The sequence below is a fragment of the Panthera uncia genome, chromosome B4 (assembly GCF_023721935.1).
Source record: "Panthera uncia isolate 11264 chromosome B4, Puncia_PCG_1.0, whole genome shotgun sequence".
Classification (NCBI taxonomy): Eukaryota; Metazoa; Chordata; class Mammalia; order Carnivora; family Felidae; genus Panthera; species Panthera uncia.
This window is the reverse complement of record NC_064809.1, coordinates 42,843,403-42,859,655: the sequence shown is the minus strand read 5'-3', so window position 1 is coordinate 42,859,655 and position 16,253 is coordinate 42,843,403. Positions and strand designations below refer to the sequence as shown.

At 39.3% G+C, this 16,253-nt stretch overlaps 1 protein-coding gene across 2 annotated transcripts; it reads left to right on the top strand.

The window, feature by feature from the left end:
• Nucleotides 1-3,928: 3,928 nt before the first annotated feature.
• LOC125918829 (early activation antigen CD69-like) lies at nt 3,929-14,278 on the top strand. 2 transcript variants are annotated; one of them, XM_049625067.1, is made up of 5 exons: nt 3,930-4,113; nt 4,642-4,731; nt 9,509-9,696; nt 10,652-10,758; nt 14,118-14,278. In XM_049625067.1, the coding sequence occupies exons 1-5, from the start codon at nt 4,038-4,040 to the stop codon at nt 14,230-14,232; spliced, it is 576 nt and encodes a 191-aa protein (XP_049481024.1). In that variant the 5' UTR covers nt 3,930-4,037; the 3' UTR covers nt 14,233-14,278. The 2 variants fall into 2 exon arrangements, with proteins under 2 accessions (XP_049481025.1, XP_049481024.1); XM_049625068.1 differs by lacking the exon at nt 4,642-4,731 and having other exon boundaries at nt 3,929-4,113.
• The last annotated feature ends 1,975 nt before the right edge of the window (nt 14,279-16,253 follow it).

Sequence of the window (16,253 nt, the reverse complement as noted above, 5' to 3'; positions counted from 1 at the left end):
GTACCTTTACAAGAGAATGTATGTATGTGTTAGGGGTGATTGTACATTACTTTTTACGGTCTGATAGGCACAAAATTCATCTATCATGGTTGAGTTAAATACCACCATGTTCCAGCTACATGTTTCAAATTTTAGTTTTCCAGTATAGTTATGCATATTTATAATATATGCATGGTATATTTACTCTAATTGTATAAAGTACAAACTTCACTGCTAGTCTTTCAGCCTGCGAATCACGATGTATAAAGTAGATATGCATGGTGATCAATGACCAATCATGTAATGTCCTTGTAAGTCTGTCAATGACTAATTAATGTGCATCTGTTTTTAGTTAACACTTAGACAATTAAGTGTCATGTTATGTTACCGCTTCATCTCATAATGATAAACTCATGTGATATCTTACAAAAATAAATAAGCAAAAGAGGGAACTGGTCAAAAATCATTAAAATGTAGCAAAGAAACAAAAGTGATAGTGCTGAATGAAAGCGAAAGTCAAGTCGAAAACAGAAAGTCAAGTAAAAAGAAATAGCTGATCATGAGCATATTAATACTTCCACTTTTGGAGAAACTCTAGACATGCAGCCAGAGGAATTTTGTTCCAGATGCAAAAAAAAAAAAAAAAAAAAAATGAAATGTGGAAAGCCCATACTTAGAAGTATGAAAGTTTAAGAAAGCATAGAAAAGATGCTTGGACCGTGTTATTGGTTACAAAGCAAGAAGGCAAGACTGTTCAACTTTTGTTTTAATGCAAAACTTTTTTTTTTTAATTTTGTTTTTTTAATTTAAAAAAGTGTATTGAGGTATAGTGGGCATACAATATTGTATTAGTTTCACGTATACAATAGAGGGATTTGACAATTCTATAAATTATCCAGTGCTCACCACGACACGTGTAATTATCATCTGTCACCATATCATTATAATATTATTGACCATATTCCCTATGCTGTACTTTTCATCCCTGTGACTTATTTATTTTATAACTAGAAGTTTGTACCTTACCAACAGCAACCCCCTTCCCCTCCCCTCTGGTATCCCCACTTTATTATCTATATTTATGAGTCCATTTCTGCTTTTTTTGTTTGTTTATGTGGTTTGTTTTTTGTTTTTTTTTTTTAGATTCCACATGTAAGTAAAATCATATGGTATTTGTCTTTCTCCATCTGACTTCTTTAAAAAAATATTTTTAATGTTTATTTTTGAGAGAGAGCAACAGAGTACGAGCAGGGGAGGGTCAGAGAGAGAGGGAGACACAGAATCTGAAGTAGGCTCCAGGCTCTGAGCTGTCAGCACAGAGCCCGACGCGGGGCTGGAACCCATGAACCATGAGGTCATGACCTGGGCCGAAGTTGGGCGTCTAACGGGCTGAGCCACCCAGGCACTCCTCTCCGTCTGACTTCTGTCACTCAGCATAATACTCTCTAGGTCCATCCATGTTGTCACAAATGGCAAAATTTCATTCTATTTTATGGCTGAGGAATATTCTATTGTGTATATGCTATATCTTCTTTATCCATTCATCTATCTATGGACCCTTCGGTTGATTCCATATCTTGGCTATTGTAAATAAAACTACAGTGAACATAGCACTGCACACATCTTTTCAAATTAGTATTTGCATTTTCTTTGCATAAATACCCAACAGTGGAGGGGCACCTGGGTGGCTCAGTCAGTTAAGCCCCTGACTTCGGCTCAGGTCATGATCTCACGACTTGTGGGTTCAAGCCCTGCGTCAGGCTCCGTGCCGACAGCTCAGAGCCTAGAGCCCGCTTCGGATTCTGTCTCCCTCTCTCTCTGCCCCTCCCTGGCTCATGCTCTGTCTCTAAATAAATAAATAAATAAATATTTAAAAAATTTTTAAATGCCCAACAGTGGAACTACTGGACTGTATGATATTTCTATTTTTAATATTTTGAGGATCTTCCTTCCACACTGTTTTCCACAGTAGCAACACCAATTTACATTCCTACCAGCAGTTCACAAGAGTTCCTTTTTCTCTATGTCCTTATCAATACTTGCTATTTCTTGCTTTTTTTATACTAGCCATTCTGACAGGTGTAAGCTGATATCTTATTGTGGTTTCGATTTGCATTTTCTTGGTGATTAGTGACACTGGGCATCTTTTCATGTGTCTGTTGGCCATCCGGATGTCTTCTTCAGAAAAATGTCTATTCAGACCCTCTACCCACTTTTAAAAATATGATTATTTGGGGGGTTTTGGTATTAAGTTGTATGAGTTCTTCATAGGTTTTGGATATTAGCCCCTTATCAGATATATCACTTGCAACTATCTTCTCCCATTCAGTAGGTTGTCTTAGCATTTTGTTGAAGGTTTCCTGGGCTGTGCAAAAGCTTTTTAGTTTGATGTAGTCCCAATAGTTTATATGTGTTTTTGTTTCGTTTGACTGAGTAGGCATATCCAGAAACATGTTGGTAAGTCTAATGTCCAAGAGATTACTGTTTACATTTTCTTTTAGGAGTTTTATGATTTTAGGTTTTACACTATGTCCTCAATCCATTTTGAGTTTATTTTTGTGTATAGTGTAAGAAAGTGGTCTGGTTTTATTTTCAGAGCACTCTTCATAAGTTTTTAGGCTTTTTAAAAAACAAAATAAGGGGCGCCTGGGTGGCTCAGTCGGTTAAGCATCCAACTTCAGCTCAGGTAACGATCTCACGGTCCGTGAGTTTGAGCCCCACGTCGGGCTCTGGGCTGATGGCTCAGAGCCTGGAGCCTGCTTCCGATTCTGTGTCTCCCTCTCTCTCTGCCCCTCCCCTGTTCATGCTCTGTCTCTCTCTGTCTCAAAAATAAATAAACGTTAAAAAATAAATAAATAAATAAAACAAAAGACTTGAATTCTCAATGTTTCTGATGTTTTTTAAAAAAAAATTTTTTTGATTTTATTAAAAAAAATTTTTTTAATGTTTATTTATTTTTGAGAGAGACAGAGGCAGAATGTGAGTGGGTTAGGGGCAGAGAAAGAAGGAGGCACAGAATCCGAAGCAGGCTCCAGGCTCCCAGCCGTCAGCACAGAGCCCGATGTGGGGTTCAAACTCACAGAGCTGTGAGATCGTGCGTGACCTGAGCCGATGTCGGATGCTCAACCGACTGAGCCACGCAGGCGCCCCTTAAAATTTTTTTTAATGTTTATTTATTTTTGAGAGCAGAGAGAGACAGGTTTGAGCGAGGGAGGGGCAGAGAGAGGGGGAGACACAGACTCTGAAGCAGGGCCCAGGCTCCGAGCTGTCAGCACAGAGCCTGACACCAGACTAGAACCCACGAACCACAAGATCATGACCTGAGCCAAAGTCGGATGCTTAACTGACTGAACCACCCAGGCGCCCCTCAGTATATCTGATGTTTTAAATACAGTGTTGTAAAAAAAATAGCTTTATTGGTTTTTTTTATTCCCTGTATGTTTTTGAGGGAGAGTAACAGAGTTTTCAATATTTCAAAAAAATTTTTTTTAATTGAGGAACAATCATAATTTCCCCCTTTGATTATTAGAGTAATATGGCTTGGCTTTTGCCTGTGTGTCATTTTTTATCATCCCATTCCACTGTGGAAAGGGAAGACTGCCTATACATGAAACTAATTTTCATTCAAGCACTAAAATTTATCCAATTTTTCCTAAGCAGTCCATAGAGGGAGCTAGAACTCAAAAACTGAAAAGAATGGGGGTGGGGGGGGCAGTATTTGAAAAAGGTAGGAGGGATAGCAAAACCACCTTGTGGCTAGGTTTCAGGCTGTCGGTCCACATGTTGTAAAATTGTCTCAGATTTGAGATTTTAGGGTGACTATATAAAGCCGTCCAAAATGAGGGGAATCGCCCTCCCCTGCCCAGCTGGGGGGTTAGCAGGTGGGAGGGAAGGAGCCAATCAGAGACTGAGTTCTCAGAGTTGTCTCTGTGGTCCAGCCAATCCCAGGCTGTTGAGCCCTGGCCCCTGGGGTAAAGGTAGCGGTTGACGCCTGCCCGCAGGCCGTTACTTGCCCAGCCTCAAAACAGAAGAGCCTTGTCCGTGAGTGAGCCTCCGAGATGGAGGGCAGTAGGGCTGAGCATAGCGATGATACTGATGGGATGCAGGCCATGGAGCAGAAGGTCACGAGGCCAGGTAAGGGGCGCCACGGAGCTTGACCTTGGGTACAGGAACTGAGCCCTCCCATGATTAGCCTACCATCCCTTCTGGATCCCAGCTTGCAGTCCGAGCAGTTTTTCTTTAACTGTCCATAACCTGGCCCTGAAATAAAAGCAGGCATCATTAATAAAACAAAGGATTCAAAGAAACGGTGGATCCACCCCTCTGCACCCAATTTTTTCCTTCTTAGAAGAGGCAGAAATTCATTAAAAAGTCCCAGGATGAAGTTTGGTTTTCTATTCTGGAACCGGGGCAAGAGCACTGAGTCAATAAAATAATGGTCAGAAATGGCGCCAAAAAGTGGAAGCCAAGCACTGCTGAGACTTTTGCTGCTGAAAAGGTCCAGCTCTTAGTACCCTTTCTCATTCTCCCATTTTCCAATTGCCGGGTTGTAAAGCACCTAGAGCAGGTAGAGAAAAAGACAAATCTCACGCGAGTTTTCTGTTTGTTTGCTTGTTGTTTATTTTTCTTTAGAAGATAAACAATGATATGCATCTTCCTTAGGTATAGTAACAAAGAAAATGCTAGTCATATCAAGTATATGTGGAGGCATCGCTTTACTTCTGTGGGTAATGTTAGAATTTCCTAGAAAATGTAAGTAAACGATTTCTGCTAAAACTATGTTAATTGTATTATCATTGATTCAGTCTGGTACCAGTGACTACTAGCCTGTTCTTCTTCCCTGACATTGAACAATTGGAATCAGAAAGCATTCTCCTTGCCAGAGCATCTAATTGTTTTTCAAACCCAGTCATCTGCTTTGCCTTCTAGAATGTTCATTGTCTTAATATCTATTGAACTTCAGGCACGGTGCTAGGTGATGATGTTACCAAGATGAAAAAAAAAAAGAAAGAAAGAAAGAAAGAAAGAAAGAAAAGAAAAGAAAAGAAAAGGCGGTGGGGGGGGCGGTGGATTTTGGCCTGAAAGGAATTAATACTTGATGGAAGAAACAAGTATCTATGCCGATAGTAACTGTAAAATAATTGTTAAATACAAGTATGTTCAATGTGAAGAGGAAGAAAAGGAGATTATGAATCTGCCCTTGGTAGGTAAGACTTTATGAAGGTAGGGGTATTTGCACTGAAACTTAAGGTCAAGTAGGTATTTAGGAGAGAGTGCCTTCGATGAGAGAAAGAACACGAGTGTTAGAGAATCACACCAGGAATAACTGTGATAAGCGTTCAAAAAATTGGAGTGAAGACTGACAGTCGTATCACGTTTTCGCTACTGCGTTAACTCTCTCCCATACATGATTATTTTATACTTTCTCTTCCTCTCCAGACCTTTCATGCCTTTTTCTTCATCTTCACTCTCGAGTCTATGTTTTGCTTTTCGTTTTACCTCATCAATTATAACAATTACTAGAAAACTCCCAAAGACTCCCATGACCACATCTACTTTTTTACCTCTATCCCTACCCATATACTCTGTCTAGATTCCAGGTACTGTAGATGGAGTATTTGTGCCCCACACTAGATTCTATAGCCTCTCACCAATCGGTTATATTACTCGGGTAATATTCCCCTCTCTCCTACATTATAGTTTTTTCACACTCAACTGAAACGTCTCCATCAGCAATACATGATGGTGATATCTCTCTTACCTTGAAAATAAAATTCATTAGCCCTTACTCCTTCTTTAGCTACCAATTTCTTTCTTTTTTTTCTTCTGTTACAGCAACCACCTTGAATTTTTTGCCAATTTTTTTTTCTAAATTCTGTCTTCCCATTTTCTGTTAAACGTACTCTGGTCAGGTTCCACTTCCTTTTCTGTCTACTGAATTTGTCTTTCAAGTTCATTGGCAACTTCTGTGTTGCCGCATGGTATGCTTTCTACCTAATTTATTGGCTTCTTCCAGCTTTACTTTGTTTATTCTTTCTTCTCTCCCTGACCTCTTAACTTTGGGGTGCCTTGGGGCTCAGTCCCTGAGCAGGTCCCCTCTGTATCTACCCTTGCACCCTGGGCAATCTGAACCATGCTTACAACTCTAAATGTCATATAATTCTGATCGCCTCCAAATACACATCTCCAATCTGGGTTTCTTCACTGAATTTCAAATATTTCAATCCACCAACTTGACTGTCTAATACATTACCCAAGTCGAAGTCTTAGTCTGTCTCTCTCCCATAACCTCTTCTATCTGGGTCTTCCTTACCTCAGGAAATAGCAACTTGGTCTTTCCAATTTTCAAACCAAAAATCTTTTTTTTTCCAGTAAAATTTTTTATTATTTATTTATTTTTTATTTATTTATTTTTTATTTATTTATTTATTTATTTTTATTTTATTTTATTTTTTTAATACATGAAATTTATTGTCAAATTGGTTTCCATGCAACACCCAGTGCTCATCCCAAAAGATGCCCTCCTCAATACCCGTCACCCACCCTCCCCTCCCTCCCACCCCCCATCAACCCTCAGTTTGTTCTCAGTTTTTAAGAGTCAAACCAAAAATCTTATAGCCATGTTTGACTCTTTTTTCCAATCCACTAGCCTCCAAAATAACCGGCAAAGTCTTCCTGGTCTTTCAAAATATAACTAGTATCTGAGTCCTTTTCCCCACTTCTACTGTTACTACCTCATACCTTGCCAGCATCCTCTTTTCTAAATGTTCTTCCCTCTCCCACCCTTTCCCTCTTAGAGCAAAGTTATCCACTGAAAATGTGATAGGGACCACAGACAACATTTATATTTTAGAAGCCCCAGTAAGAAAGTGAAAAACAAATGAAAATTGGTTTAATTGTATTTTGTATTTAACCCAGTGTGAAAACTGAAATAATATGGGGTCACTTATGTCAAGGTGTTTTAAAAGGCATCCAGGAGGTCATTAAGGAGGTAGGCCTTATGCACGTCCTCCTGAACAGCTGAACTGGGCCAAACCCCAAATAGTCCAAGGACTCCACCAGAACACCTGCGATGTGCTACAGTAATGGACTTTTGTTCAGTGACAAACCACCTGTGCTTAGCCAAGATTAATTTTTAGCTACCAGCACCAATTAAAATTCTTCGTAAGCAATATATGCTCTCGGGGCGCCTGGGTGGCTCAGTCGGTTGAGCGTCCGGCTTCAGCTCAGGTCACGATCTCGCAGTTTGTGGGTTCGAGCACCACATCGGGCTCTGTGCTGACGGCTCGGAGCCTGGAGCCTGCTTCGGATACTGTGTCTCCCTCTCTCTGCTCCTCCCCTGCTCATGCTCTGTCTCTCTCTCTCCTTCAAAAATAAAATAAAATAAATAAAACAAAATAAAATATTAAAAAAAAAAACAAAGCAAAAAACATTGCTCTCTCATCTTAAAGAACCCCTGACTTTTGTTCCCAAGTGGGATGCTATTTTGGATTGTACTCAAGTCTGTGTACCCTGAATTGCAACTCTTTGATTCCACAACAATGCTTTTGCTTGATTATTGCCTCCTGAAAAATTCAGGTTAACAACTGTATGGTCAGTATATTATCACCTCACCACATATCAATAGATTAATCATTCATGATATTTAAAAAATTGTTGTAGTCTGTTGTTGATATTCCGTGTGTATTTTACGCTTCTGGGACTTTTGGAATTGGACGGGCCACATTTCAAATGATTGATAGCCACGTGTAGCTAGTGGCCATCGTACTGCTCAGTACACTTCTACAGTATATTTTAAACACATTTTTTAAAAAACAAATCAGATCTCTTTAAAATGCTGCATTGGTTTTTCATTCACTTGGAGTAATGCCACATTCTTGCAGATGGCCTCCAGACTCTGTTGGGTCCAGTCACCCAGTTACCTTTGTGATCTCATTCCCTGCTACTTACTTGCCTCTTCACTCAGTCGTCTTCAGTCGTACCAGCATCCTCACTCTCTCTCTCTTTTTTAAAATTTTTTAACTTTTTAATGTTTATTTGTTTTTGAGAAAGAGAGAGTGCTAGCTGGGGAGGGCAGAGAGAGAGAGAGAAAGAGAGGGAGACACAGAATCCAAAACAGGCTCCAGGCTCTGAGACATCAACACAGAGCCCGATGTGGGGCTGGAACCCACAAACTGTGAGATCGTGACCTGAGCCAAAGCTGGACGCTCAACTGAGCCATCCCGGCACCTTCAAGCATCCTCACCGTTTTATTAACAAGCCAGGCACTTCACCTTGGTCCTTTGTACTGTTTTGTTTTGTTTTTTTTCTTTTTCTTCTTTGCTTGGGAAAATCTCCCCCTAAATGTGCATATTCCTCACTAGCTTAGTTGGTTCAAACTTTTAGTAAATATTAACCTCTGGTTGAATCCTATCCTGACTACTGTGTTAAAATTGCAAGTCTTTCCAGCAATAATCCTAATCGCCTTCACTCTGATATATTTTATGACAAACTATATAATTCAGTAGACATGCAAGTCCCATCAAGCAAGGATTTTTTTTTGTTTTGCATGTACACTGTTGTATTCCTAGAGCTACAAAAATATCTGCCACATGATAGAAACTCAACTGGTAGTTGTTGAATGAATGAATGAATTAGTGAATGAACGACAAAACTTGGTTTTCTGGTAACCCAGGTTCTGAACCAAACACTTGAGTTTTGTACAAGCTTTTTATTTCAACACCAAACTTTAACATCATTTTGAGCTTGATACTTTCAGATAATTTTGGTGACCTGATTTTTCCACTTGGTTTTTATACCGGGGCTCATGTGAATAGTCCTACACTGTTGTTTTCTTTCCCATTTGAAGATTCTCTCATTCATAGGCCTGACTATAAACCCGTCATATATTTCAGATGTGAAGAGGTGTCCTTTTGGTGAGCCTTCTGTTTCTCAGGGCTGTACCTTAACAAGTAACTTCATCTATCTAGTTGCAGTAAGTTGGAAAGTAAAAAGTGGATGGTAGAAAACTCGTAAAATCCTGATCTTTATTTCCCTGCATTCTTTTGTGTTTAAGAACAAAGGAACACCTCCAACTCCTGTGGGAATGTTGTTCTTGAAAGACAGTCAAGTTTCAATTAAGTCAGCAATAGGAAACCACCCCTCTGATGTTATGGATTTATTTACAATTGGTTTATTTACAGTGGAAAGGAAGTGGATGAATAGGAAAGAAATGGATGAATAGAGAAAATGCCAGTAGTATAAAAAATGGGAGGAAACTGGCTAAAGATTAGTTTCTGGATGTTTATTTGTCTGTTATTGCTAATCTTAAATTATACATACACCTTCATTCTTCAATGGCGATTTCTTTCATTCTATGTTCTTGATCTTTTCTTTTTTTGAGCTGAGGTTTGAAGTTAAATCATTTGAATTGAATATGGAAGTAAAATACATTTTCTCAATCCAAAATATATCTTTTACCCTAAATGTGAGACTCTTCCTTTGTCCTATACTTTCTTCATTTTTTTTTCTACCATTGTGTTAATTTTAGTTAAAAAGCCAAAGATACTTAATGACAGTACATGCTCTGAGGATGAAACTATATGTCCACAAGACTGGAACCAAATCAATAATAATTGCTTCTTTCAATCTGAACGTGAAAAAACTTGGATAGAGGGTCAAGAAAACTGCATAGCCTATCGTGGATCTCTGGCCATATTCAACTCCAAGAATGAAGTGGTTAGATTTCTCTTTCACAATATAAATCTCATTTAATTTATTGACTAGCTATTATATGACAAGTATACTTCAAGGGTGTGATAGATCAGTCAACAAAACAAAGACTTTTGCCTTTATGGAGCTTAGATTCCAAAGGAAGCGACAGGGAATAAAACATAATCGTAATAAATATGTTAAAATATATTAAATATATTAAATATATATATTAAATATATATAAATATATATATAATATAATATAAATTAAATATATTAAATTACATAGTATTTTAGAAGGTAGTAAATTTTTATATACATATACATGATTTATGGATATGACATATATGAATATGATATGATATGATATATAGATATAGATATATAGATAGATACATAAGCAATATTATGAGTGTCCTAGGTGGATAGACTGCAAGTAGGATAGTCTTATTTCGTTGAGATGATGGCACTGAGCAAAACTGTAAAGTAGTTAAGAGAGTTGGTTAGAGGAATATCTGGGGGATAAGCTTCCCAAGAAGAAGAAACATCTGGAGCATGGACCTTAAGGTAGGTGTATGCCTGGAATATTCAAGGACCAGAAAAAACAAAACAAAACAAAACAGCCAATGTGCCTAGCATGAGGGAGTGAGTGAGGAATGTGGATGATTAGGGTCTTGGAGGCTATTGTAAATACTTTGGTCTTCCTCCAAGTAAAATTAGGGAGATATTGCAGAACTATGAACAAAAGTGAGACATGATCTGACTTGATCAAGTGAGACTTGATCTGACTTGAAAGCATCATTTGCTTTGCTGTGATGAGCTAATGAGTGGCAAATACAAAAGCAGAGTGCCATGCTACAAGGCAATTGGGATAACCCTAGCAAGAGGATAATGGGCCCGGAGAAGGACCATAGCATTAGAGGTAATGAGAATGAGAAAACTAGGAGAGATCCATTATAACACCCTGTATTTCATAAAAGGAAATGTTGATGCCCCATCTGGGAACTTCTTCCTATTGGATTGGACTGAAAAAACTCAATGCAAGCACACCGTGGATGTGGGTAAATGGAGATACATTCAGCAATTGGTAAGCCTTCATGGCATTTATTATTGAATGTGTTAAGTATAGTAAGGATTCTGAGTCTATAATCAGCTACCCCTATAGTTGCCTCCACATTATGTCCCCAAAGACTGTCAATATATGGATGCCATATTCAAACAAATATACAGTCTTTAGTCGGGGTTTGGCATTAAATATCAACATCTACTTCTATAAGGTAAGGTGGACTATATATACGACATATGTACCCCAAGTATTGTTTTTATCCTAGCCTAGAGAAAAATCAAAGTAGTTTGATCCTTGACTATTTCCTCTTGGGGTTTTGCCTTTGTTTGTTGGGGGTCTGTCATTGATATGGGAGTCTGAGAAAGTATACTCAAGCTTACACTTACCACACACACTAGTGGCCTGAAATGGAAGGGAATGAGTGAGAAAGAGAAAATGTACGCTCTATTTTTTTTTTTATTTAAAAAAATCTTTTTAATGTTTATTTATTTTTGAGAGAGAGAGACAGAGAGAGACAGAGTATGAGCCAGGGAGGGGCAGAGAGAGAGGGAGACACAGAATCCGAAGCAGGCTCCAGGCTCTGAGCTGTCAGCACAAAGCCCGACGTGGGGCTCGAACCCACGAACTGTGAGATCATGACCTGAGCTGAAGTCGGACGCTTAGCCAACTGAGCCATGCAGGTGCCCCAATGTACGCTCTATTTTTAAATAATAGACCTTTGTTTAAAATTCTTGAACTTCTCGGGGCGCCTGGGTGGCTCAGTCGGTTAAGCGGCCGACTTTGGCTCAGGTCATGATCTCATGGTCCGTGAGTTCGACCCCTGCGTCGGGCTCTGTGCTGACAGCTCAGGGCCTGGAACCTGTTTCGGATTCTGTGTCTCCCTCTCTCTGACCCTTCCCGTTCATGCTCTGTCTCTCTCTGTCTCAAAAATAAACGTTATAAATAAATAAATAAATAAATAAATAAATAAAATTCTTGAACTTCTCTATGTTCCTTAGCCTGAAGAACTGATTGTACCTCTTGAGTCTATTTTTGCTTTTGAAACACTTAAGACATTTTCCAACTCAGAGAGGAGAAAGGAATGGAATATTGAGTTCCCCATGGAGGAAACTTCTAGCTACAGTTTATTTAGCACCTAGTTAAATAGGTACTGTACTAGTTTTATGACATACTGTGCTAGATATGATATGAGGCATATGACATGATAAAGGAAACAGCAGGACTTTCTAAATATAGAGAAACTTATCCTGTTATCATTGTATTTATATCCAATTTGGGGTGAAAATACCCACACAATGATTTGAGGATAAAAATATAGCCAACTTTGAAAAATGTAAGAAAAGGTAGAATATAAATGCAACTTTCTGACTTTCAAATGTAATACTTATTTTCTGGCAAGAAAATATTGGCAGTTTAACATGATATTATATATTATATATAGTCCCGTTAAAAAAAAAAAGGTGAGGAAGGAGTAAAAATAGAAGTTGGTTAAAGATGGTGTATTAGGGACGCCTGGGTGGCTCAGTCGGTTGAGCGTCTGACTTCAACTCAGGTCATGATCTCACGGTCCGTGAGTTTGAGCCCCGAGTCGGGCTCTGTGCTGATTCGGATTCTGTGTCTCCCTCTCTCTCTCTGCCCCTCCCCACCCACCACACTCTGTCTCTGAAAAATGAACAAACCTTAAAAAAAAAAAAAAAAGATGGTGTATTCGTTTGCTAAGGCTCCTGTAACAAATACCACAGACTGGACAGCATAAACAAGTTCTGGAGGCAAGAACTACCAGACCAAGGTGTCAGGAGGGCCAATTTCTTCTGGGGCCTCTCCCCTTGGCCTGTAGATGACTGTCTTCTCCTTCTGTGTCTTTGCATGGTCTTCCCTCTGTGCACATGCCTATCTGGGTCCAAGCCTCTTCCTATGAGGACACCAGTAACATTGGATGAGGGCTCACCCTGAAGACCTCATTTGAACTTAATCACATCTTTAAACACATTATCTCTTCATATGGTTGCATTCTGAACCACTATGGGTCAGGTCATAAACATACGAACTGGGAGAGGTACAGAATTAAGCCCGTAACAATTGGCACTAGGGTATGTGAAGGCCCAGAAATATACCTGTGTTTTGGAGATAAGCAGGATGGAATGTTGAAGGCAACCTAGAAATTAGGAGAGTAGGGGCACCTGGGTGGCTCAGTCGGTTGAGCGTCTGACTTCAACTCAGGTCATGATCTCGCGGTCCGTGAGTTCGAGCCCCGCGTCGGGCTCTGTTGCTGACAGCTCAGAGCCTGGAGCCTGTTTCGGATTCTGTGTCTCCCTCTCTCTGCCCCTTCCCTGCTCTGTCTCTCAAAAATGAATAAACGTTAAAAAAAATTAAAAAAAAAAAAAAGAAATTAGGGTTTACACCAGTCTTACAAAGTTCCTCAAAAATGAAGGGCTAAAAGCATTTCAGTTGCCATATACCCAGGTATTTATCCTAACAACATTCTCTTTTTCTTTTTTCTCACTCTGAGTTTTCAATTTCGTGTGTTTTATGTGACCTAAGATAAGAACTTAGAAAACCCTTTCTAGATATTTTATTTATGATTATTTACCTCTGTCATAGTCCATCAAGTGAAGAATACTTATTTCACTATTACTATGGTCATGGCTTCAAAAAATGGATCAGGGAACACTTATTTCGGCCTTAAGATATATCAGTGTTTTAAATGTGTGCAGGGGGATTCAAATATCAGTCACACTCTCCCTGTATGTGATCTTTAAAAGGCTGAATATATTTATTTACTTATTCTTATTTCAGTGTATAAAAAGAAGAATCTAACCCTTCACAAAGTGATTTTCCATGTTTACTACATTATAATACAGCATAAAGTTCCAGGATTCTTTGTTGTTATTGCAGTAAAGTTGCCTGGTGTTCGTTTCTTCCCACCCTCCCATCCTGGGGAGAAGTTTGGAGGTTGAAATAGAGAGAAGCAGCTCGTTTCATCCCTCTATTCCTTTTGCATTGCACATTTTGGTTTGATTTTGTTTTTCTTTCTTTCTTTCTTTTTTTTTTTTAGTGTTTATTCATTTTTGAGAATGGAAATCTGTTCGAGAAAACAGAGAGATACAGAGGGCAAGCAGGGGAGGGGCAGAGAGAAAGGGAGACACAGAATCGGAAGCAGGCTTCAGGCTCTGGGCTGTCAGCACAGAGCCCGACACGGGGCTCAAACCCATGAACTGTGAGATCGTGACCTGAGCTGAGGTTGGACGCTTAACCAACTGAACCACCCAGGCACCTCTACATTGCACATTTTGAAACATAATCAGCAAAGTTACCTATTTTAGGCTGTGCCCAGTTAGTTTTCATGAGGTTCGGTAAATAATCTCCTTATTTTGTTCCAGGTTCAATATTGAAGGAAGTGGAATGTGCGCCTTCATGCTTCACAAGAGAATAAGCAGTGCCAATTGTGATAACACAATGAAATATATATGTGGCAGAGAACCCCGTTGTCCTTAGACAAAGGGTTCCCCAGAATACAGCGAATAAAGTAATGAAAGACAAACTTTTTTATTCATCGTACATTCACGTATATACGTTTTTCTTCTTATCAGACATATGTTTTAAGATGCTTGGTGAAGTTTTCAATGACTTCTCTTCATTTAAATGGTAATTTAAGAAGTCAAGAAACTACACTGAGGTTTTACATGACGTTGCTAAGCCACATAAGCTGTTGTGTCTAAGCCTATGGGTACGATGGTGGTCGTGTTCATAACTGATTCAACAGCACGCCTCAGGGGAACAGATTGGAGGGTAAAGAGAAGGCAGTGAAAGATTCCTTTACTCCTCTGAACTTCAACTACATCTGCCTACAAGAGATAAGACATGAAGCATGGAGTGAGCATTGGGTGTTCCACTCAGCCTCCAGTGGTATGTTAACACATTTAGAATTCGGAGAGAAGGCCAGGGGAGAGGTGTTCAGAGATTAATTAGGGTTTCTGACTTTGCATCACCATCAAAGACCAAATCCCCTGAAAATGAATTTATACTGAGCCATGTACAATTTTTCACGGTTTCCTAGATCTTTATTCAGATTACCGAGCTGAAGAATTGTATCGCAAGGATTTGCTGTCGCTGAAACCACGGAAGGAATCGGGCTTTGGGATGTGGGTCGTGGTGAGCAAAACATGAATATTTAGAGAGCAGAATGTGAGGGAAGATGCCCTTGTGACTTGAAGAAATCATGGAAATCTATCTTTCACAAATCTATGGGATTTAGAGCCCAGATCATATGTATTTTTTAAAGTTTATTTTTGAAAGACAGTGCAAGGGTGGGGGGGAGGCACAGGAGAGAGGGAGAGAGAATCCTAAGCAGACTCTTAACTCTCAACACAGAGCCCACCTTGGGGCTTGAACTCATGAAACCGTGAGATTGTGACCTGAGCTCAAACTGAGAGTCAGACATTTAACTCACTGAGCCACCCAGGTGCCCCTAGATCCCAGATCATATTTAAATAGGAACCTGAGGGGCAGAGGGAGAGGGTCAACATTCTAGTTTTCAGAGGGTTGATGGGGGGTGGGAGGGAGGGGAGGGAGGGTGATGGGTATTGAGGAGGGCACCTTTTGGGATGAGCACTGGGTGTTGTATGGAAACCAATTTGACAATAAATTTCATATATTAAAAAAAACATTCTAGTTTTCATTATAAATCTGTGCACATCTTACTATTTTAGTCTATATTTTCTTTCCTTTTACATTTACAAACGCAATGAGTGATGAAATATTCTCAGAAGAAATTTTCTTAAATTTTTCTTAAACAAATGAGCAAATGAAAGCTTAGATTATTTGTAGGTTTTGTTAAACTACTCAATTGCCTCTGTCAGGCTTGGAGGAGAAAAAGAAACAGTAATTGCAAAGCAAAATGTGAGGTGCTTTAATATATGTGTGTGCAAGGTTGAAAGGGAGCATGTAAGGGGAGAAAAGTTGTTCAAGTTCACTGAATGTCTACCATGTCCTTTCTGTGTCCAGTATACTTTATGCCATCTCATGTAATAGCCTTCCAAGCAAAATGAGGAAGGTATGTGTTTCCACAAGACCTATAAAGGAAGCCAATGAAGGGAGTTCTGGTAATTTTCCAGTAGCCAAAACAACTAGCAAATTCTGGACCCAAGATTAGAATCAGGTCTTCGTGATGCCAAAAATGGCTCTTTCCAGAAGTCCAGAAGGCATGGACCAACCATGCTGAAGGTATTCAAGCCTCCAGCGTGATTAAATAAAACTGAGGGGATGTCTGCTAGGGTCTGTAGATAAGCTTCTTAATCTTACAGGAATGAACACAGGAACGGCTCTGCACAGAGAGCTGAGACAGGCACACATTTTGGTTGTCATAATTGGGCAAATTTATATAACAAATCCAGAGAAGCATACTGACTCTAACCAGTAAGTGGATCAGTGCTCCAACCAGTGAATGACTTCAAGGTATAGATTTTTAAAAACATAATACAGCTTCATACACAAAATCTTCAAGGAATATATAGTTC